Here is a 25,924-nt window from a genome sequence, read left to right as displayed (position 1 = left end):
AAGGTTTATTTTTATCAAGTGCCAATAACATGTAAGCTATTGTCCTGGGCCTTGAGGATAATGGACAGTTAGTGAGGTCCCCCTTCTCACTTACTACATGGAAGAAGGGATCACGACACAATCAAGCATGCAGCATTTCAGTGTCTGGCACAGGGCTCAGCGCTGAGGGTCCAAGTACAACTACGGAACGAGTGAAACCAAACAGCCTATTTCCAACTGCTGGAATCGCTTGCAGACTCATGTGAAACCTCAAGCATAAGATATAAAACTAACAAAAGTAACGCTTACCTAGAATTAAGCTGACACAGTTACCCATCATTCTTTTCCTCCATTATAAGGCTGTTTAGCTCCTATTTACGCATAAACTATCTTAAGAAACAGAGTCTTCAAATCCACTGATTCGTCACAATAGTTTGTCTATTTATAAAGTCAGTAAGGTCACGGATTTACCCAGTCCTCTTTTCCATACTGACCACCGCTCCATCTCCGGTCTTCCCTCGGCTGCCTCACCTCGTCCTCTGACCTGCATGCTGCTCACAACCGCCCCGCGAGCTCCATACACCTGTCTAGCCTGGATTCACAAACCCAAGGAGACGGAGGATCATCACGGACGTTTACGGTGCTGCTACTCATTAGTAAGAAAAAGTTCATTTCGATTCTAAATGATAGGAAAAATACGCAATAAATATTTCTATAACAAAAATGGAGAAGTTTGGGGCGCCTGGGTGGCTCAGTGGGTTGGAGCCTCTGCCTTCAGCTCGGGTCATGATCCCAGGGTCCTGGGATCGAGCCCCGCATCAGGCTCTATGCTCAGCAGGGAGCCTGCTTCCATTCCTCTCTGCCTGCCTCTCTGCCTACCTATGATCTCTTCTGTCAAATAAATAAATAAAAATCTTTAAAAAAAAAATGGAGAAGTTATTTTTGAAGCATTGGTCCAGGAAGGTATCAGTTAACAGGAAAGTTCAGGTGCAGAGCTGCATTAGTCTGCCATTCTATGAATGAAGTCATACAGGGAGTGCATATTTGTGTGCAGCGATATGTGTATTTTTGTGGGTATAATACAGACTTCTATAAACACAGATGTGCACAAGCCTCACGTTAGATTAAAACCTACAATTATTTTCTCAATTTTGACCTAAAAATATGTTTCTGTTAAATACAGGGTGGTAAATGTCTTGCCATTTTAACTCTGAAAAACATAACCTACTGACTTTATTATCAGAGCCAGAAGGGCCCTTACACGCCATCAATAAACTTTTAGAAAGTCAATTTACTGCAAGACTATTTTCATAGACTCATCTCTCTAAAATTTTCCCCTGGGCTTCAATTTTCTCCTTTGTGAACACCAACCCAAAGGCAAGTAACTCTGGAAATGACTTTTGGTTTTTCTCTTGTTCTGTTATGAAAGGACTTAGTCTCAGGAGTTCAAGAGAAAGCGGGCACACCCACTCATTTAGCTACGACAGACATGAAGCTCGACATACCGATAGGCGCTATTATGGAATCCCGCATTTAACTAGTGTGCACCTCTGTTTCCGTTTCTGAAGAAACAAAGTTGAGCATATATGAGTACTTCCAAAGGGTTCTGAATCTCTCTGAGGAAATATTTTTGAAAGCAAAAAAATAAAATCAAAATTAGCTGTTCTTATCAAGTTTGTAATTAATTTGAATGCACGGAACTGCTTTATTTTGAAAGAAATATTGGTATAAGTTATTGTTCTTTTTAAATATCTATGACTACAAATTTTTATTTTAAATCCATTTAGAGTCATTCGGCGCTAAGATGTACAAGACAGGTGACGTACATAAAATACTTTCTGGCATAAGACCGTCCCCCGCCACCGCCCCCCGCAAATCACTAATTGCTTATTGTGATTGAACGTGGTTTGCTATTTACTAACCACAGGGTGGCAGACAGGAAAACTACAAAGCAAATTACAACAAAAACAACCCCTACCCCCATAATCCTATGGATCTTCTGACTATTAACTACCCATCCATCTAGTAAGGATCTACCCTTTTGCGTTTGACTCCAATAGCCATGAAAGGTTTGGGTTTTGTGGGTTTTTTTAAAGGATTAGAAGTACTAACAGCTTGGGGTACCTGGGTGGCTCAGTGGGTTAAAGTCTCTGCCTTCAGCTCAGATCATGATCCCAGGGTCCTGGGATCAGGCCCCGCCTGCTTCCCTTCCTCTCTCTCTGCCTGCCTCTCTGCCTACTTGTGATCTCTGTCTGTCAAATAAATAATTAAAAAAAAAAAAAAAAGAAGTACTAACAGCTTATTAAACATTTGCTTTTTAATTAGAACTCATTTCTGTTCCTTCACTTAATAATATGTCCAAAATTCACAGGGGCAGCTCCCTTGGCTGATTTTATCGTCAAACTAAAACTTGACAGAGGAGAGTTGAACTTTAAGTTGTAAATCTAGTAATGAATGGATTCACCTCTATAACCCCAACAGCTGGCACAGTACCTGGCAAAGAGCAAATGTTCGTAAAAGTTTGTTAAATCAAACTGAGCTGAGAAATAGCTGTCAAAGATAATATGCCCTTAGTAAGAAAATTTAACTGAATAATGAAACAGGAATGGCTGGCAAAGTAATTCTCTATAGTTCTAAGTTCTGTCTGAACATACAGAAAGAAAAATGAATGATTCAGAGGGTATAAAAGTCAAATACAGTCATGGTCTCAAATGACAGATAAGAGTGAAGACATGTAATACAAAATAAAGTGAAACTAAAATCCAGGCAAAGAGAAAAAAAGAAGAGAAAAACTGAAAGATAAAAAGAAAACAGACATAAAAAGAAAAAACTTCAGAAGACAAAATAGGGAATAAATAACACAACGGGGTCAAGCACACTCTTCACACCCCCCACAGACAAATATGGACACCAAAATCCATGGGGCTGAAATTTTCTCCCCCATGAGGCAAAGAGCATCCAAGGAAACAAGGTCAAATCAAGTTTTAACCCGGGATGCATGAAGTAAAAGGATGAACTTAAAATATTTATTGACTTTATCAACTTATAAAGGTATTATAGGTTTTTTAAAAATATTAAGAAAATAAAAATAATCTACTAATATAATTATAGTCTAGTGCCTTTCAAAACATTTAACAGAAAAGCGTCTGTCCATCAATCCTTGCCCCCCTACACATACACACACTCATACATACAAAAATGTGCACGCTTTCTTTTGCAACCTTATTTGGATCATCCCATATAGAATTTTAAATCCTAGGTTTTCATTTCAGCAGTAAGCATTTTGCCATTTCACTAAAAATGAACTTCGGGGTGGCTCAGTTGGTTAAACGTCTGACTCTTGGTTTTGGCTCAGGTTGTGCTCTCAGGGTTGTGAGAATGAGCCCTGCTTCTGGCTCTACACTTAGTATGGTGTCTGCCTAGAGCTTCTCTTGCCCTCTCCCTCTGCCCTTTCCACCCCCCCCATCTAAAAATAAATAAATCTTTAAAAGCATCACCAGTAATTGTATTACTCTTAAAGTAAAAATACATGCTTATGATGAATACATTCATAGTCCTGAGGTATGAAGGACTTCTTTCCTTCTTTCCTATTTCCCACCCACCATTTCCATTTCTCATAGGTAATTCTTTTGATCAGTGTCAGCACTCCTTCCAGGAATTTTCTATAAACACAGAAACATTTATGTCTACAAATAAAGGATACATAGTTAAGTATGGATCCTTTCAATTCTTACACAAATAGGATCATCCTGTATATACTGTCTCTCAGTTGGCTTTTTTTGGACCCAAGAATATACCTTGAAATCTTTCTCTAACAGCACAAAGAGATCTTCCTCTTCATTTAAGAGTTACATTGCATTGATATGCCATAATTCATTTAACGATAAACATCTAAGTCCTGTATTTTTGTTTATCAATATCCTTTATCCTTTGTTTATCAAATACCCTTATCAAAAACATTTCAATGACTATCCTGTTACATATATTTTTATGATATAGTACTATAGTTGTAGGATATGGGCCTACAAAGCCTCCTCCACACACATACTCTTCATTTTTTCTAGTGGTAGTAAAGTTTTATCATGTGATTTTAAAATTGACTTTATTTATTGACTTAATCTTAGATTTTTTTGTAACACATAACACATAAACATCTAAACTGACTTTCTTTAGTCAAATGTCTCAATACCAATTTCTAAATAGCCTTCATTCCCTCTACTTACTTGGATTGTTTAAATATATTAAAGTCCCCCCCCCAAAAAAATATATTAAAGTCCCATACATCCTGCATCTGTTTCTAAATTGTTTGGCTATACCAATCTGATTTTCTATTTGCATACCTGTATGTACTGTTTTGATTAGTTTTAAAATATATTTTAATAGTAGATAAGGCCTTATTATCTCCCTTCAATTTGATTCCTTTTTTTTTTTCAAAAGGTTTTATTTAATTGGCGATTCACAGACCTGTACCCCTGGGGCTAATAATACATTATATGTTTATAAAAAATAAATAAATAAATAAAAGGTTTTATTTATTTGACAGAGACACAGTGAGAGAGGGAACACAAGCAGGGGGAGTGGGAGAGGGAGAAGCAGGCTTCCCACTGAGCAGGGAGCCCGATGCGGGGCTCAATCCCAGGACCCCAAGATCGTGACCTGAGCCAAAGGCAAATGCTTAACAACTGAGCCACCCAGGCACCCTCCCTTCAATTTTTTTTTTTAAATAATTCTTATTCATTTATTCTTCTATGTGAACTACAGATCTAACAATTTCAAAAAACCCAATTGGGCTTTAACTGGGACTGATCTCTTTAAGAAAATGGAAGGTCTCCTCATTTATTTAGGTCTTGTTTCATATCTTCCAAATACCATTTTTAATTACTTTTTCTATGTAGCCACATAACTCTTTCTTATTGTATCTACTAATTGTCTGTTTCTACTTCAAAAATATCCATTCTTGGGGTGCCTGGGTGGCTCAGTCAGTTAAGCATCTGCCTTCCGCTCAGGTCATGATCTCAGGTCCTGGGATTGAGCCCTAAGTCGGGCTCCCTGCTCAGCGGGGGGTCTGCTTCTCCCTCTCCCCCTTCCCTAACTCATGCTGTGTCTCTCTCTCAAACAAATAAATAAAATCTAAAAAAAAAAAAAAAAAAAGTCTACTCTTTATACAGATGTGCCTTCATGTGATTTTTTTGTTTTCTCCCATAGTAGAAATGTGTTGGATGTTTATGTGTTTCTTTTTGGATACCAACAATTGGAACAGTCTTTGCAAAGATCCTCCATTGTCAGGGTCAAAGCCAAAAAGAGGGCCCAATATCCTGCTGTAGAAGTTGAAGGAGGCCAGACATGTCTCAGGCTCAACAAACTGCATGCTTCTACCAAGGACTCTGAATCTTGAGGGGTAAGGACAGATGCAGCGACATTTAGAGATCACTGAAAAATCCAGCAACCGCAGGCATGGTGACAGTAGGGCAACAACCCCACCAGACCCTTCCCGGGGGCTTGTCGATGGTGTTCCGGATGTGCTCGGCTGCTTCATCTCTCCTGGTCTCTCCTGGGTTTTAGAGCCTGATTTCAAAGCCTTCCTTCCCTTAGACTCTGTGATCTACCTTACCACTTTCCACTTAGTTCCTTTCCTTGTTTGAGTTATCAGGATTGATTTCTGCTACTTGCAAGCTAGAACACTGGCTAATAGATCATCCTTTATCTGGAGAATATTTTATTTGCTTCTCCTCTCATGACTTTCAACACAGAAATCCTTAAACACACATATCTAGGTTAATAAATATGAAATTAAACATTTCCTCCCATTATTCAAATCCAGAACAAAGTCTAACTCATCCTATAAAAGAATTCAGCATTCCTTTTTCTCTCCTGCCCGTCGAAATTTCCCAGTTTGGAACTTAATGTGGAGATAGAATCCTGTGTATTGTGGAGTACTCTTTGACCACATAGACCTTTGTCAAAAACAGCTTCAGCTTATATTTTTGATCTCATAAAAATATATGTCAGTTATGTAAATGCAAATTTACATATTTAATGATGTGTAGTTCTTATAGTAGTTTCAACCTACCTACAACTTTATTGTTCTCAAGTTGCTGATTTTGGTTTGTACCATCTTTGAGTGTTTTTCTTAGGAAAATAAAAACACTACTTCTTTTTGTTGTTAATTTATATCTCAGAATGTCTCTCTGCTGCCCATGCTTATTAGTGTCCATTTGGCTGGGTATAGAAATCTTTGGTCCCAACTCACCCCCATTCAACACTTTGTAGACTCCGTTCTGCTGTCTTCTGGCTTTTCTTGTTCAGCAAATCCTGGTGATCCTGATTTTTGCTCCTGTTTATCAGGCCTAGGTTTAACTGTTTAAAACAGAGGACTTAAAATAGCAATGGCCTGAGTATAATAAAAAATTTTTCCCTCCTCTCCTATAAAAGATGTAATGCATTTAGGAATACATAGGAGAATCAATGCTATTAAGCTGTTTAGGATGGGCCTTCCATCCTCAAGGTCACCTAGTATTCAAGATGGCTTGATGGCACCAATCCACGTCCTTGCCAGGAAGTAAAGGAAGGTAAGAGAAGGGTAAAAGAGTGAGCATACCAGTTTGGCCGGCACCTTTAAAGAATTTTCCTATGAGTCCTGATTCAAAAGCTTGCAAGCAAAGTCTCACCCTCAGCTATGTAGCACGATGGCAAATAGAGCCTATTAGCTGCTAGGAACAAAATGAGGGTTGTCATTAAAAATGAAGAAAGAGTGAATGGATATCAGGCAGGCAAATAACTATCTCTGTCACAGAAGATAACAATTTTTCTTCCTATTCTGTACAGAAATTTTTTAAAATTCATAAAGATTTCCTGATCCCATTGAAGACTAAGTTTTTTCATTAATTTTTACCTTAAATCCTTTTGATTTGCAGATCAAGGTCTTTTGGGGTTTTTTAAAGTAGGTTTCTTTATATACACTGTAATTATTCCTCTATTTCTCTCTGCATTCATTTGCTAGGGCTGCCATAATAAGGTACCCCAGACTGAGTGGCTTAAACAACAGAAATTTACTTTCTCACAGTTCTGGAGGCCAGAAGTCAAGATCAAGGTGGTGAGAAGGTTGGTTCCTTCTGAGGACTCGGTCCTTATGTTGTAGATGGTATCTTAGCACTATGTCTTCATGGGATCTTCCCTCTGGGCAAGTCTGTATCCTCTTAGAGAGACACCAGTCATAGTGGGAGTAGGGCCCACCCTAATGACCTCACTTTAACTTCCTTACCTCTTCAAAGATCCTATCCCCAAGCTTAGTCACAGCCTGAGGTCCTGGCAGTTAGGACTTTCATACCCCAATTTTAGGGGAACACAATTCAGCCCCAAACACTATCATGTTAGCGTTGTTCTACAGAATAACTAAAATCACTATCCTCTACTATCTATACATCTATGATCTTTCTATCATCTTGTCTTTTTTCTTCTTTATGATGAGGAAATTGCTCCCTCCTCATCACTGAGCCAATTCTTCTCTCTTATGCTTTAAACGACGACTGACTTTCCCTACTTTATTGCATCTGTTCTTAGATTTTGCTCATATTCTAGTTAGTTCTTTTCGCATCTCTACCAATTTCATTCTTCTTGCTCCCCATCCACCTCTCACAGAAGCTATGTGCTTGTTGCAAACAACCACAAAATCTCAGTTATGTTCAACGGGCACGTATTTTGCTGGCTGGCTGATCCAGACTAGGTAGCTCCATGATCTTAGCTCAGTGCCACGTGGCTCTCCTCCTCTGTACCTAACGCCATCCTGACAAGAGTCTTTACACAAGAGGGCATGCTCCCTGACACGGGCACAATTTGAGCCCCTCCTTGTGTCACATGCTAACAGTATGCAAATGTATGACCCCCCCCTCAAAAAAAAAACCCCAAAACAAATCAAAGATCATTATACTTCTCCCACTACAGTGGAAGAAGGATAATAATTTTGAATAATCTAATCTATTACATCATCCTGCATCTTTTAGAGAACTCAAGCTTAAGCATCTTAAATTTTCATATTTTGATTTAGAAAATTATTCTTTAAAATAAATGCTCTGCTCTGAGACTTTGAGGTAATGCTTATTTTCCATTATGTTACAGAGTATTTTCACAGGACCCAGAGTGGTTTGGTTTTTTTTTTTTTTAATCCTTACGTGGGAAGCAATCGATTCAGACCTGCTATTTGCCACCACACACTACAGAAGGAATTTCCTCAGCGTTGGCCCCCCCCAACACTACTCTTCACCAAGGAACTAACATTCTATCCAGATGCAGTGTTGAAGTCATGTCTCAGATACATAACCCTCAGCTCAATTTGTGTGCCCGGCAGAAGATTTTCTAGTGCCCAATGCAGGAGAGAGATAGAAACTTCGCTTTCCATCAGAGCCTTGGACTAAACTGAAGCATCGTGCACAGAGTTGGCAATTTTCATCTGAACAGGATAGGACTTCAAAGACTTCATCCCTGGCATGCACTGCTTCCAGCGCTCCTCTTGTCCGCAGCTGGAGGAAAAAGCACGAGCACCTGCATTCTGGCAGATACTGCTGCAAGTACCCTCTGAAAAGATCTGACTATTTTAAAGGAATGTTAGAAAGACTAGGACATGCACAGCTGTCTGATATGTGTTAGTAACGTCAGTATTCTACTGTCTTAACTGTCTTAAGATCTAGTCCTACCCCCTGCCAAGTCTAGAATAACCTAATGAATTTCTTGAGTCTACACCCAGGCCCTTAAGTATAGGCCTATGCTACCATCAGCCCAGGGATAAAAGGAAAGTGTTCGCTCTGAAGCTCTCTTGAACTATTCTAGAAAGAAGATTGTCTTAAGCGGAGCACAACCCTAAGTAACAAGGAATCTTTTAAGTCCAGTTCAGACACTTCTACTCCTTCATTATGCTGACCATACCATATAATTTAAGCATCTTCTCTTCCTTCTGAGGTATGCCAGAGTATCCCTGATCCAGTAAAAAGGCCCACAGTAGCTGTTTCTTATTGTTACATAAAACAACCATAATAAACGTACAACGAAGGAATGAAGAAACTTTGGATGTCAGCCTTTCAGAATATGGAATATTTGCTATTATAAAACCATCTTATAGCTTCAGGGACAGTATGTTAAAAAGTTAAAAAAAAAAAAAAAAGCAAAAGAAGAAGTAAACCAATGACCACAGTATTCTGGGAAACAAGTAACATTCCTTATAATTCTGCGCTGCCACAAGACACTGCAGCCAGGAGCCTCTTGAACCAACCTCACTCTCCCTTTCTCCTTGTTCCGCTGCACAACCCGGCTCGTGGATCTGATGTACAAATGCCGATGCAGCTCATCTATGAGAACCAGGTGGAGGTTCATCTTCTTGCTGTGAAGCTCCAACCTAAGGTCACTCAGTCCTTCCACCTGCAGCAAGGGGCCCTCCAAGGACTCGACTGCTGACACCTGCACAGGAGAGGAAAAAAAAGATTAAGTAGGACGACGACCTAACTGAGCCATATTAGAAATAGGAGACTCCTTCTGTTGGAGACCTTCTTTTATTAGACTCTGAGACTTTCAAGAGGAGACTTGATTTTAAGGCAGAGGCTTAACCCACTGAGCCACCCAGGCGCCCTAGATATTTTTTTTAAACATGGGGCCTGAACTCACACCTGAGATCAACACCTGAGCTGAGATCAGGAGTTGGATGCTTAACTGACTGAGCTACCCAGGCACCCCCATATATATATATATTTTGTTTTTTAAAGAAAATAACAATGTGAAGAGTGTACTCTAGGTACTATTCCTTAGGAGAAAAATAAAAGCAAGAGAGAAATACAAAGAATGTAATAACAATAGCCATAGTAGTAGTAGTGATAATAGGAAAGAGAGGACTACAAGCTGAACTCAGAGGGAAAAGAGCCCTACCACGCTCCCCAAAGGGACTCCTGTGCTATGACAATTCCCTACCCAGGTTATACTTGTAAATATGCCTAAAAGGTACAGATAAAGGCAATAATGAATGACACTTCAGGGTAAAAACTGTAAGTGTAATTAGGGATATAAACATGCATTCACCTATGTTTCAGCATATATAGAAAAGCAATAGAAAATAAGAGCCACGAACCATACCAACAGTCCAGAGTGCTGACCACTGACCCACACCAGTACACACAGTCATTTGAGAGCAGGTGGACAGCGAATACAGAAAGCCCGGAGCAGCCGCATACAAACTGGCCTGAGATGGGGAGGAAAACGCAAAGGCTTACCCACAAACACATCGCTTGCTTTGTGATGTGCTATCAATCAGATGCCAGTAGCAAATAAGTTTCCTTGAGTTAACCAAGAAAGAATGGAGGCATGAAAAAGTGACAAGCCCTGGGCCAGCTCTGCCCCCTGCAGCCTGCCAGTCCATTTTCATGCTGGCTGGCAACTGCCTCTGGGACAAGAGCCCCTGGGCCGCATGCGAGCTGCCAACGATTCCAAATGGGAAAGCAGCCTCACAAAATGACCACTGCGTCCCCAAGGAGGAAAAACAACAACAAATTCATTTACACGTATGCTCTAAAATGGATTTTAACTTGGGTCTCTAACAGAGAAAAGAGGATGCATTAACCTTTGGTGACATTGAGATCCAGAAAATGAAAAATAATTTGGTAAGCCACTGGCCCATCATGTAGCCTTATCCCTTAAGGTAATTAAATCCGGCTGAGATATTTAAGCTTAAAAACCACCCACTGCACATCCACGCTCAATTTGTTTGTAGGAATTTGCATGAGGATTTTTAACCCAAATAGTTCATGTTCCAAATACAAAATTATAAGATAATATCAACTTTCAAAAGCCACTTAATTTATATATATACACAGGTTAAGCACTAACCACAGTGCCTGGCACGTACTGAGTGCTCACTGAAATTAGATTTTTAACAGAATCTATTTATTCTGTAGATAAAGCAACCTCACAAGGTGGGGCACCTGGGTGGCTCAGTGAGTTAAGCCTCTGCCTTCGGCTCAGGTCATGATCTCAGGGTCCTGGGATTAAGTCCCACATTGGGCTCTCTGCTCAGCAGGGAGCCTGCTTCCCCCTCTCTCTTCTGCCTGCCTCTCTGCCTCCTTGTGATCTCTCTCTGCCAAATGAATGGATAAAATCTTAAAAAAGAAAAGAAAAGAAACCTCACAAGGTGTTACTAACATTGCTAAATGCTACATTTTCAGTAAACTATTGTTTGTTCATAGAACCATTATAATCACTTAGATGACAAACTTTCTGGGTATGTTTTCTGGACCCAAAATACAAGTACAATTAATATATATAATCAAGAGTACCGTAAAAATTTCAAAGACTTGAAAACCTTACCACACAGAAGACAGAGTAGTCTTATTTTTATATGAAAATACAGTGCTCTAGTTTTCTGGCCTTCATTTATTAAAAGCTATAATTATGAGACCTGGGCAAGGCCATTGTCCTCCCCTACTCTAATCTCACTAAGTGGTACTAAAAGTGATTTTAAGAAAATAGTTGTCAGAAGACGACATACAAACGGCTAAGGGACACATGGAAAGATGCTCAACGTGACTCAGCATCAGGGAAATACAAATCAAAACCATGATGAGATACCACCTCACACCAGTCAGAATGGCTAAAATTAACAACTCAGGAAACAACAGATGTTGGCGAGGATGTGGAAAAAGAGGAACCCTCTTACACTGTTGGTGGGACTGCAAGCTGGTGCAGCCACTCTGGAAAACAGTACGGGGGTTCCCCAAAAAGTTAAAAATAGGACTACCCTAAGACTCAGCAACTGTACTACGAGGTGTTTATCTGAAGGATACAAAAATGGTGAATCAGAGGGGCACCTGCACCCAAACGTTTACAGCAGAAATGGCTACAATTGCCAAAACATGGAGAGAGCCCAGATGTCCTGAGAGATGAATGGATAAAGAGGATGTGGTGTATATAGACCATGGAGTAGCACTCAGCCATCAAAAGAATGAAACCTTGCCATTTGCAATGAAGTGGATGGACCGAGAGGGTATTATGCTAAGCAAAATAAGTCAGTTTAAAAAGACAAATACCATACGATTTCACTCATGTGTGGAATGTATGAAACAAAACAGACGAAGATAGGGGAAGGGAAGGAAATATAAAATAAGATAAAAACAGAGAGGGAGGCAAACCAGAGGAAGAGACTCCTACCTACAAGTAATAAACTGAAGGTTGCTGTAGGGGAGGTGGGTAGGGGATGGGGTAACTGGGTGATGGACGTTGAGAGGGGCGCTTGATGGAATGAGCACTGGGTGTTACTTGCTACCAACGAATCACTGAATTTTACCTCTGAAACTAATAATACCCTATATGTTAGTTAAATTGAACTTAAATTAAAATTTAAAAAAAAAAAAAGAGTGGTACCAATATGTTACGACATGGGTGGAATTTGAAAACATTCTGCTAAGAGAAATAAGCCAGACACAAAAGTACAAATACTGCATGATTCCACTTATATGATGTACCTAGAAGAGGCAAATTCATAGAGACAGAAAGTAGAAGAGTGGTTTTGGGAAGCTGGGAGGAAGAGAGGTGTTATTGTTTAATGGGTACAGTTGGAAAGATGAAAAAGTTCCAGAGCTGGACGGTAGTGATGTCGCACAGTGTAAATGTTCTTAATGCCACTGCCTGTACACATCAAAATGCTTAAAATGGGACACACCTGGCTGGCTCGGTCAGTGCAGCATGCGACCCTCGATGTCGGGGTTGTGAGTTCCAGCCCCCCAATGGGTGTAGAGATTACTTAAAAAATAAAATCTTTAAAAAAATAAAATAGTTGTTAGTGCAACTTATGATATCTAGAATATCAGTTTATAGAAACCGGACACTTACATGGTTTCAAGCAGCTCATACCATAAAGCTTACACATAAGCAAAACTTGGTGAAGCAGAAAACAGTCAACCCAACCAACTACCACTGATGGTCATGCTGTTGTGTGTCTGGGGTGGGGGGAGAGTAGTGGGGAGGAGAGGACCTGGTTTCCAGGCATTTACTAACATTTAGGCTTTATTAGAAATCATTAAATATCCTTGGGGTGCCTGGCAGGTTCAGTTGGTAGAGCATGCAACTCGATCTCAGGATTCTAAGTTCAAGCCCCACATAGGGCATAGAGATTACTTACAGATAAAGTCTTAAAAAAAAAAATCATTAAATAGCCACCCACATTTAGATACACATAACTACTGGTAAAAATACAACTAACGAGTTGTTCTGTTTTTTTTCTAATGTGGTCATTTTATGAATCATTTCACTGTTTTCCAAATTTAATGTCTACAGAGCACTTAAACGCCACTGATGAAACATTAACAAGAATTCAACAGACGCAGTTGGATTAAAGTGGACAGCAACAAAATGGTCTAAAATGGTCTAACAGGTGAACTGCTATGAGAAATTATTAAAACTGGGTTTTTAAATGTGACATACAACATCAAATATGTATTATTACAGAAGACATACCAGATGAAAAATCAAATAGACAACAATATAGGAGGTTATTGGTAAATGCTGTCTACACCTCTCCCACAGAGGAATAACATACACTCATGCCCCAAATGATCTCTAGTATGACCTTCTAGTATTCTCAGATAGGCCACACCATCTCTTAAAGGTAAATTAGTATAAAATGAGCCAATTAAATGATTTGGAAGTTTTCTTACACATTTTCAAAAATAAAATTAGGGGGTTGGGGGAGGTACTACAAGTAGGGATTGTTTTCATACAATTCCAATTACTACTCAATTGAACATCAGTATTCTACTCACCACAGCTGGAAACTTCTTAAATAACAGAACTCCATTCTAGACTTGAAAAACATTTCCTTTAGGATTATGAAAATAAGCTAGCATTTACGAAATGTTTTAATACATAATATTGAACAGAACAGCATGTTTTGCTACTAAAAATGTATCCATTGAAGAAAACTAAATCCCTAAAAATGTTTCCACAACTAAGCAACCAACTTAACTAAAGTACAGTTAAAATGCACATAATCAGGAATAGGCTGGTATTTCAAAAAAAGTTCACCATGAGCTGAGAGCTAAGTTTACAACAAAGGCCATCTTTCTGATTAAAAACTATAGTACCCTTAAATTTTCTTTACCAAATGTCTATTTCTCAATTTCAAGGTATGAAATTATTATTTCATGGTTAAGTGTCTTCTGCTAATCTCATCCCAGTTGATTAGGTAAAAAGATCTAGTTTTATGCTTTAACATAGATCAATCAAAATGTTTTGGAGGAACACCAAAGTTGGCCATTCTCAACAGCTGTTGAGAATTGAAGAGATAGTATCTCTTTCATTGAAGAGAGATACTAGAAAAGAAATTACTGATCTATTATTATTATTATTATTATTATTATTATTTTAGTTGGGGGAGAGGAGAGACACAATGGTGAGGGACATTAGTTACCGTTTCTAACTAAACCATCTGCTAGCTAAGGGAAATGCTTATTTTGGCAATCACGTTCCCCTAAAGAAAGCAAATGTGTTCCTACTGCTGAGTCCAAACAAATGTTTCCTTCAAGACTCCAATAATTACATGGTTCCAAAATGTTGTATCACTTTTCAGTAGGTCTGTATGTCTCCCTTAAGGAAGTGTTTTTCTAGGGAAACGACATGACCCTATTCTGAAAATGTTGTCTTGTTTCAACTTACAGATGCAGTAACAGTAAAAAGATAAGAAATTGGGCTATTTCAGAGAATGGATACCTTCTCCCTTCCTATACTTAGGTAAGTAAGTAAGACAACACAAGTTAAACTTTTGGAAGAGTCTCAACTAAGAATACCAGAAATCTTTGGCTATGGACAAAAGAAGCGGGCCCTGGACTCAGACACTGACTTTGAGCCCAGGTCACTCGGCAGCTGCCACCCAGGCTCCCAAATGGCTAGAAGACAAACTCTGGTGACTTCAGGCCCTATCCCCCACTATCCGTCAAGACAGCCCTCCACCCGGAAGTCTCCGTACGCAGTCAGGCTCAGGAGTCCTACATGGACCTAAGAAGTCTCACTTTGATTGCAGAATGAGCCATACCCACATTTACACAACCACTGAAGATGTTTACCACCAAGAATCCCAGATCAATCACTTACCAAACATTTCCATTTGGCTACACCACATTGCCCAAAGCAGAAATTTGGCTCTCTATCATACAGGAATTTTGAAAAAACCAAAAACCAAAAAAACTCCAACAACTAAATGCAGCTTGAAACCTCCCCAAAACAAAAACACAGTATCTTTCATGCATTAGTTTGAAATTTGAACCACAGCAAACTGTTTTTACAAGTAAAAAATGACCCAGTATTGGCTGTTTTATATGGTTTAATCTATTCGTTTTAGGAGATCTAAAAGCTTTGATGCATCTAGGACAGCACAGTGCTGTTTGTAGAACACTGTGGCCTTATAATAATAGAACCTATGTATTTAATCACATCACAGAATCTACAAAAAATTTAACAAGTAAGTGTGTGTGTGTGTGTGTGCGTGCGTGCATACACACACACACACACACACACACACACACACACATATTTTAGCATAAAACCACAAACGTGACCCCAAAGGATTTTGTTGAACAAAATCCTGTTAAACGTAAACTTAAAGCAACCTCCACTCGACCTGTTTGTAATAGGACAGCAGCCATGACAGGGGACACATGCAGAGGATGGCTTAGTCTGCTCTTCATACTAAAAGGCTGGGGGAAAGGGGAGGAGAAGGAAGTCAGGAGGCAGAGCATGGGGCATACAAAGCAAAATGAGGGACTCCATTCAAGGCCCGGGGCTGTAGTGAAGGTTTAAAGGAGTCTTAGGGATCTGTAGGAAAAACAGAAGCCTGGATCCCAGCTTTCCTGGAGAAGATCTGGCTTCCTATGGCTCTGTTTTGCCACCGACTGCAGGCCCCTGGGAGATTAACAGCTTGGAACTTAACAATAGACTTCCCAAGAAAGCTGCATCACAGGGCAAGGCCAAGGGCCTGCAGCAAGAACACTTTTTTCCACCCTAACTCGTCAGCCGGCAGCCAATCCACAGTGATCAAATCCGGCAATCAAAAGTGCCCATTCTTAAAGTCAGTTGGCTAACAGAGTATCGATCAGCCCCATTCAGGTGACCCTGCTCCCTCTGGAAACCCAATACCTATAATGCAGACTCAGCATGCTCTCACCATTAAAAACAGGATGCCGTCGTCTCCTTCCATTCTCCTTTCATTACTGCCACGGCTATTACATGTTTTTATTTAATAAACCTTCATCAGTTCAAATGAAGGGCCGTTATTAGTTGTGCTAACAACCAAATGATAATGCTCCAGAGAGGCATCCCAGCTTGTTGGTGCATTAGCAAAGAGAGGAGAAGGGCTGAGGTCAAGCATGTGTCAATGTAAATGAGGCGGTATTAGGTAGTAAAGGCTTAATGCAATAGACTGCCAGGGAGTTAATGGAATTTACAGGATAAAGCAAATGAGATGAAGTTATTGATAAGTGAATGAACAGAGGGGGGCCTGCAAGATAAAGCGCTGTCAAAGAAAAGCCCTTTTACTTGTGGATTTCTTCTTTAAAGTATCTTCAAATCTATCTCAGAAAACAAAACTCACGAGAGATCAAATGGGACTGCAGGTTTCACCACGGAGCTCAACCCACCGCTGCTGAGAGACACAAGCTTGTTCTCAAAGCATACCATTTGACTAAGCTATTTAAGTCTTCTTTGGCCTTCCCCCCTCTTTTTGGTTTTTGGGTTTTGTTTTTTTTTTTCTAAACATCAGGGCGTTCCACCACAAATAATTCCCATAACTTCAGCGAAAATCTTTGCTTTTTCTTTTTTCCTCTTTTAAAGTAGGGGTGGCAGCTCTTCTAAGATATTCCATCAGTCCAAGCCTCACAGAAGGACAGTATCTGAGAAATGAAATGCTGTATTTTCTATTGTAAGAGACCTTCAAAGGCTGTCAGGACAGCCTTAGGGTCCCACCCTAATTCCACAGGTTTAAAAAAAAAAAAAAGGCCCAGAAATGTTTCTTAACCTTTTTCTTCCAAATTATAAAAATACATGATCAAGACAACTTGAAAACCACAAAATCACAAAGGAAAAAGATGGTCCACATTCTCACTAATCAGGTAACATGTATTTTAACCTGATTCTTTCCAAGTGTTTTTCCACACAAAGTTTTTTAAAAGTATTGTTGTTTTTAAATGTGCTTTTTCCATTTGGCCATATATTGGAAACATGTGACCATTAGCCAATATATTTTTAGCATTCATACACATAAAATGAATATTCCACAAATGACTTAAACTATTTCCCCATACTAGGTAATTGCTATTCTCTTATTTTCACATATCTTCCTGTGATAAAAATTGTATACAAGGATAATTATCATATAATTAAAATTCTTAACTCTTTCCTTAACATTCTAGAAGGAGAATTCCAAGTCCAAAATAATATACTTATTTAGAGCTTCTAATACATAATGCCAAATTAAGAGCTTTATTTGTTCTAAATGGACTTATAATCGATCAGTTCACAAATACTTTCTGATGAAATTAAACAATACCTCACACCTTAAGAGACAGTTAAGAATTTTAATTGCTTATGGAAAAGATCACACAAACAAAAATCTTTCACTGTTCCTAATCTTAGGGTCCCTATGGTTCCTCCAATTCTCAATGCCCATCAGTGCTCCATAAAGACAGCATTAAATCCTAGGTTTCTATTCCAAAATACAAGAGAAAAGGCCACTAGGTAAGATATCCTCATTTGACAAATGTTCCAAAGTCACTTACTTCCTATCATCATATTTGTTATTCTGGGACAAGAAACAGTTACAGAGTTGGCAAAGCAGGTCTCTGAGAGTCACTGCAGGCTCACACATAAATCAAGACAATTTCCCCCACTCTCCAAGACCCCCAAATCCATTAGAAATGCTCTGCAATTACACAGCTCTTTACTAACATCAACTATTAAAATCCCACAAAGGAACATGAAAGGAATATGATTTTTTGCATTTTCAGAGCTAGGAACAAGAAGTCATCAGTACTGGGGTGAATCGAAGAGAAAACGGACTCCAACAAGCTCCTCCTATCTGTCAAGCCAAGCAAAAGTTACCAATCCGCCTTCTCAGATCATCGTCAAGTTGACGGAGTGCTCCCATCAACAATACCTGTCGTCACCTGCAGCAATTTATACATTTATAGGGTCCCCATATGGCCACAGAATTATAGGGTCCCCATCTGGCCACATCTTGACCAATCAGAAACCTGTCCAAGCAAGTCCATATATGAGTCTGAAATCTGGAATATGACAGGAGGTCAGCAAAGGACTCGTATTATTCTTGCCTGAGTTTATTCCTCCTACAGACTAAAGTGTAGAAATGTGTGTGCACACATCTGATTAAAACAACATGTATGCATCAGCGATGGTAGCTCTAGAAGAGAAAGGCTGCTCAGTATAAACACGTCCCAGATGACTGCTTTTTCTCTTACCTGGCACTGCATGAGGGTAATGATGCTACTTATACTTTTTTAAATGTGTATATTACCCTATGTTTTACAAAGCACTGTACCCTTACAAAATTTCATTTTTATTCTCACAGCCATTCTATAATCTAGGCAGGGTATGTGTATATCGACTCTACAGAAGAGAATACTACAAAACAGAAAGTGATTTGTCTAAGCTCATGGAACTGGTGAGATGTTGAGTCAGGGCTAGAACTAACATCTGGCTTCTAAATCCATTTTCTTTGCACTATACCACAATGTACCTAGCCACCACTTGTCAATAGTCATTTTTGTGCCCCAATTTCAACCCATGAAATCCCAGCGAGGTCAGATAAGAAACCACAGTAAGAATGCAGGAATTAGAGCACCAAGGAGAGCCCTAAAGAGTTCAAGTCAGCCCAAACCCGGAGAGCATCTGATTTAACCATTCACCAACACTCCCACTGACCAAATCATCAGGCTATAATATCAGATAAGAGCCAAATACTCCGTCAGCTCTATCCAAACTCCGCAACAGAGGATGGCAACAAAGCAACTTGAAACTACAACATTTCTATATAAATGTATCAATCACAGTCTGATGTCTGTTGTATGCAAATACGTGGCTTCTAATTCCTGGTGTTAAATGAAGTCAAGGACAATTAGTTTTACTCTGCTGCATAGCATGGATAGGCTATACCCTAAATCTACAGCCCCAAATTTATCTGTACATTGGAATCACCTGAAGAGTGTTAAATTACTGAACTTAGTATCCCACCGCCAGAGATGTCAATGTCATCAGTGTAGGGTGTGACTTTAGGGCTTTAGAATTCTTGACGGAGTCCCTAATGCACAGACTTTGGGAATCACTGCCCTACAGCCAAGCAAGCCAACTGAAAACTGGTGAACCTTATGAGGTTTAGTGCAATCTAATAGAATTTCTATGTGCTTTAAAATAAAACAGGCAGGGCGCCTGGGTGGCTCAGTGGGTTAAGCCTCTGCCTTCGGCTCAGGTCATGGTCCCAGGGTCCTGGGATTGAGCCCCGCATAGGGCTCTCTGCTCAGCGGGGAGCCTGCTTCCCTTCCTCTCTCTCTGCCTGCCTCTCTGCCTACTTGTGGTTTCTGCCTGTCAAATAAATACATAAAATCTTAAAAAAGAAAAGAAAAGAAACCCTAGCCTTCAAAAACCAAATATAAATAAAAAGGGCATTGAGCACCAACAAAAATAATAGTTTACAAACCCTGTACTTTTACTCTCCAAGAGAAAAAGGAAGCTGCCACACTAAGGTTACTCATTTAATTTTAGACAAACACTAAGGTTTCTTGTTTAATAACTTTGTTTTCAGCTCTTCCTAAACCTTTTTGGAAAAAGACTGGATACAGGTGTTTGAGGAAATGCAGGGGTCATCTCAAATACAGCTCAAAGCAGCTACAACTGACTGCCTTATTTAACTAGCCAGCCATATTATCCCACCCCACCCCCAATATTCCTGGTCCCCATTTCTTGTCATGCTCATCATGACACGAGACACTACTTGTTCATGTGTCTCTCCTTATTAGCACCTAAGCTCCTTCAAGGTTAAGGCCACATTCAGGTATGTATACCAACAATGCAAGTGATCAACAATGGCATCATCCCATTCTTTGTAAATCTATCAAAACATGTGCCTGGGGCACCTGAGTGGCTCAGATGGTTAAGCGACTGCCTTCAGCTCAGGTCATGATCCTGGAGTCCAGGATCGAGTCCCACATCGGGCTCCCTGCTGAGAAGGGAGTCTGCTTCTCCCTTGGACCCTCCCCCCCTTCCATCTCTCTCTCTCTCAAATAAATAAAATCTTAAAAAAAAAAAAAAGTGCCCAATTCTTCCCTGTTATTAGTATAGAATATCAGCATTGGTCTTTCAAATCAATATACTACACTAGGAACAGATGGGCTTAATGGTATCTATTTCCTTATTGACCATGGATATATTTCTTATCACGTGTAGAGAAATCTATATGGAATATTGAAACATTTTTGCAGTCACTTACCACGTTCAGGTTAGGTCCCATAAGTTCACTGGAATGTTCCAGCTCTCAATATTTATAGAGCTTTCACCTCAATACCATTCCCACATCATAATGAGAAAGAACAGTCCTGTGAGATCTTAGAAACGCTCAAACCAGATGAAAGGGATGTGCACTTTGGCCCCCTTTCTCTTACTTGTACATTAATCATTTGATAGTGGATGCATGATCACCCTTTCCCTGCCCAGAGTCTGAGAAAGGAATTCGTCTATTTGCTAATGACACGGTTTTAACGGCAGCAGAAGGAACAATCTCACTGCTCCACCGGTCCTGCCACCTAAGCACTGACAGAAAGGATAGCTTAACAGCAACTACTTTGTAACATTAAAATCAACTTTATTGATAAGCACCCTCCAATAGTGAAGTGGCTTATGCCCAATTACAATACTAGCAGAAAACCACATTTAGTTACCTAAGAGTAGATTTTACAACAAACTCCTCCTAGATCGTTTACTGACGAACTGCGTCGCTTATGATTAGACAGCAGATACTATGAACTGTGAACATATACTCAAAGTGGGCCAAAAAGGTGATACAGAGAATCTGAAATTCGTCCGTGTCAAATCCCAAATAGATGGCAAAGAACTTCAGGGTCCTGATCACCCTTCTGTGCATGTGTTAAATCAGACTAGATTTGTTTTTGGAGGAAAATCTTCTCCGTGCCAGCAGGAACTCCTTTGTATACAGTGTAGGGTAGTCTTTCATTCAGAGAAGTGTCCATTTGAGGGAAGAAGGAATCAATAATGCTTAACCTAGCCAGTCTACTTCAACTCTATCAGCTCAAAACAAGTCCACCTCTAACCAGTTTTTGGAATTTTAACAAGGGAGCAATCACCATATCCTTCTTACAGTATTAGTCAATCAATTCATTATAAACAACATTTCTATGCACTTACTGTATATACAGTATGGACTTTACATAAATAGCTTAGTATCTCATTTAATCCCTTCAACAACCCTCAGGAATACATGTAATTCTCAACTCCAACTTTTCAGCCAAGTCAAATTGAATAACTAGCCCCAAGTCAGCCAGCTAGTAAAAGTCAAAGCTGGGATTCAAACACAGGTCCATCTGACCCACACTAAGACCCATGCTGACATTCACAACTTTGATTGTTTATCCAACAAATGCAAAGGATCTCGTGAGCTGAAAATACGACAAATACACTTTTATGACAGGAGCTTAGAAAACTACACAACTAAGAAGCTGCCTTACTCCCTCTGTGCTAGTTGTGGCCACATTTTCACCAGCAAAAGTGACATATTCCACCATACCATTCTCTCAAGGCATCTCTGGGATTCTCTGGGAAGAAGGCAGTTACATAAATATTAGCTATTATTATAATAATCCTTATCTCACTATACAGCTATGACTTTTTTTAAAAAATGTAAATAAATGATTAAGAGACATTCAAAATCTCTACCATCTCAGGAAGACTTGGAAATGAAAACATTTAGCGACAGGCCCTGTGACTGTCAGCTGAAGTGCTTCAAAACCGCTCACGCTGGCTTAGTTTCCACTGATTGAACGCAATTAGGAATGGACTTCTATGCGCTGATCAATCAGAACTGGTGTAAGTGGTTTTCAAAGCTCATCTGTGCAGTTTGAGTCTGATGCAGACTTCCACATAAATTTTCCTTTTAAAAAAGTTCATAAAAATATTAACTATCATAAAATACCTTCCTGGTTAGCTTGTGCCACTGGGAAGAAGCTGTTATTCTTATATTAATAATTCTTCCCAGAATTAATCAGTCATTGTACATTAGAACCGGCAGCTGGAGTGTTTTGAGTGATAATGAAACCTGTAACAAGGCATCTTCAGCCGTCTTTTCAAGACAATAAGGGAATTAAAATTTCAATTTAAATGCAGAGGTTTGAAACACGCTTCACTGGCAAAATTACTTCAATTAATGTGAGTGGAATACAAAGGACAGACTGCAGAAATGTGATGCAGCAACCAGAAATTATGTCATTAATGTGCTTGCATCAACCTAGCACAATGACTGCAAAGGTCTAATTTAAACCGTACATATCACAAAGCTACAGGCTACAATATTAATCAAGTCTCTGATTTCAATGTGACGGATACAGGCTTCTTGTTGGACCACTTTTAGCTTTTCATAAGCTAACAGCAGCTGTTTACCTTGAAGAAGGAAACAAAAGGCCATGCCTATTTGCAGACATTCCCTGTCATGACAATTTAATTATTTTATGCAATACTCAGGTTATCATATCAAAAGAAGAAATAAATATGCCATCTAGGAGCCAAGTCTACAGCTATCAGACCAGGGTGAGGGTGAGGCAGGAATTGCAGGAGCTGACAGGAGCCATGGGTCACTACTCATTTATTTACTCTGGATTTATGAACCTGAGTAGGGATTAAATTACTGGCCATCTGCACCTGCCTTCCAACGGAAATGCAAAATCTTTTGATAAACAAATCCAAGGAAATCGGAGAGTTTTGAAAGACTTGACTTTTTGTATTCACTTTCCTCTGATGTCTTTAAGCAAAGATTTTTTCATTTGGACCCTTGAGGTGCCTTAAGTAGATTTTACTTCTAATAGCACGTAACGGTGGGGAAAGGAAATGTGATTTTTTTTTTCCATAGGAAGTCCAATGAAAGAGCAATTACAGACCATACTATTCACTCATATACAAAAGGTCAAACTGAAGGAAATTTCCAACCTTTTAAGCACACCTTGAATCCTACCTTCATGAAATCGTCATTGTACGTTAGCATCATGCAAAGCAACTACCTCGTCTGAGAAATAGGGATCATATCAGAAACCTCTCTCTTGTAGGGTTATTGCAAGAATTAAATATGTTAACAAGTGTAACCGACTTAAAAAAGTACCAGAACGTAATGAAAACTCAATATATACTAGCAGTTATTATAATCATTGTTTGCTGTTCATTTAAATATTGCAAAAAGGAAAGGTTAAAAACTAGAGAAACTTGCCGTTAAAACAAACACTGAAACCAGAGAAAAATCAGACCAGAGCCCCTAGAGAGGAAATCCCCTATTCTCCATTTAATGATATTAAAGTCTTTCCCATAGTTACCCATTTGGCCAATGATCTGGGAACCCTGACTCGATGAGGCGCACTGTGCTAAGAACTGGGCAGACAAAAATAAGTAAGATAAAGCCCTTGACCTCAATGACCTACCATACAAACAAAAGCAACTGTATTACAAGAAGTACACGCAGCTTATGGAAACAAACAAACAAACAAAAAAAGCATCTACTCAGGCTAAATATTCTTACCACAATAAAAACAATACTTTTTTTTTTTTTTAAGAGAAAAGCATCTAATCACCTGGGACATTCAGAGAGCTAATGAAATTTGAGCCAAGCCTTAAAGAATAAATCATCATTTTCCAGGCAGACAGGATTGGGATTAGGTTCAGGGAAATGCGATCAATTAAACAACATCTATCACATCCCTACATTAGCAACAAATAACTGGAAGTTGTTATTAATAAAAAGCCACTGTTCTAAAAAATGCAATAGCAAAAAATGATATATGTAATACCTCTAAGCAATACATTACTAAGCATTATTATATAGAACATAAATGAAGAAATCAATAAATGAGACCTATTCACTGAAAAGACTCAATATTACAAAGATGAAATTCTTATATTGAATCCATCTCATGACATTTTTTGAGGAATATGACAAGTTGATACTAAAATTCATGAGGAAGAGTAACAGGCCAAGAATAGCACAGATAATTCTGAAAAGCGAGGTGAGGGAACGTCTCTACCTGCTATCATCAGGATAGATCATAAAATAATAGTAATTAAAACAGCATGGTTTCGGTGCTGAAATAAGCAGGACCAACTGAACAAAACAAGGAGCTCAGGGACAGACCCATGCATACATGAAAAGTTGATATGTGACCAAGATGGCATTAGAAGTCAGGAGGAAATAAATTCAGCAAATGGTCTGAGCCACACGGCTATTTATACAGAAGATAAAATTAGATCCCTAGTTCATACCATATATGGAAACAGATTCCAAATGGATTAAAGAAGACATAGGAGATTCTCTATATGACACTGGGATAGAAAAAAAATTTCTTAAAATAAAAATTGGACATGGAGCACTGGGGTGGCTCAGTCAGCTATGCATCCGACTCTTGATTTCTGCTCAGGTCATGATCTCAGGGCTCTGTGCTGAGCCTGGAGCCTGCTTAAGATTCTCTCTCTCCCTCCCTCTCCCATTCCCTCTACCCTTCCCCTTGACACTCATGCTCTCTCTCTCTCAAAACACTGAAAAAAAAAAAAAAAGCACCAAAATAAAATGGCTATTCTAAAAAAAAAAAAAATGGATAAAGAAAAAATTATTGCATTAAATTTTAACACTTCTTTGTAATAAAAGGCTTCATAAACAAAGTAAAAAGATATACCACCAACTAGGAGAAGATATTTCAAATATATCTAACAAAAGATTAGTATCCAGAATATATAAACAACAACAAACAGGAAAAAGAAGGAACTTCTGGAAAACATAGCTCATATACTCACCTCCTTCTGGAGGTAACTGCTCTTCCTTCCCTCCCCACTCGCCCCAACCACATAATTTTAATTGGAACTGACAATCATAATACCCAAGCTGACCCAACCTAGACCTTACCCCCATATTTTCTAATTAAAAAAATTTCCTCTGCAAACCTGGAAAGATACAGGCCACAGGCCACAGCCCACACCCCTTCTTCTCTCCCAAACCCCCACACCCCACCTACATGTGGAAGAAACAGTCTACAGGAGAACACTGAAGACAACAGGCAGAAGGAACATATTGGTGGCATTCCACATATACTCCTGTCCTTTCAGCTGATTGGTTAAGTGAATTGCTTACTGTTCACTCTTTTTTTTTTCTTTCAGTTTTTATTTATTTATTTGACAGACAGAGATCACAAGTAGGCAGAGGCAGGCAGAGAGAGAAGAAGGGAAGCAGGCTCCCTACTGAGCAGCGAGCCCGATGTGGGGCTCGATCCCAGGACCCTCGGATCATGACCTGAGCTGAAGGCAGAGGCTTAACCCATTGAGCGAGCCACCCAGGCGCCTTTACACTCCTATCACACAACCAGGTTTTAACATAGGATAGGATTATCATAGCATATCTCACGTCTTGGTTACCAGATTCCCTTAAAAGCTTCTTATGAAGGACTTATGGCAAAATTCTTCTTGAAAATCTCAATTGGAACCACTTGGATGATTTACCCTGCTTCTCCCACCAAGCCCTCTAGGTATTTTTCCCAGTGTTAGAGCCAATCTAATTTGGTGAAACAAAAATAAGGGATGCTCACCTATTGTGGAAAAAAGAATCCAAATGTAGTCATCTGCTAGAGGGCTTCTGTAGCCCCCACACAACTCTGAATCA

The 25,924-nt window shown here is 39.3% G+C and overlaps 1 protein-coding gene across 1 annotated transcript in view; it reads right to left on the bottom strand.

Moving 5' to 3' along the window:
- The window catches only part of EXOC4 (exocyst complex component 4), a 721,703-nt gene that overhangs the window by 659,362 nt on the left and 36,417 nt on the right, over nt 1–25,924 (bottom strand). Inside the window, exon 4 of the mRNA XM_080818086.1 lies at nt 9,242–9,426. Coding sequence (XP_080674212.1) covers nt 9,242–9,426 — 185 coding nt within the window. The remainder of the gene's footprint in view (nt 1–9,241; nt 9,427–25,924) is intronic.

Source organism: Martes martes (genome assembly GCF_963455335.1).
Source record: "Martes martes genome assembly, chromosome: 11".
Classification (NCBI taxonomy): Eukaryota; Metazoa; Chordata; class Mammalia; order Carnivora; family Mustelidae; genus Martes; species Martes martes.
This window is presented reverse-complemented; position numbering and strand designations above follow the sequence as displayed.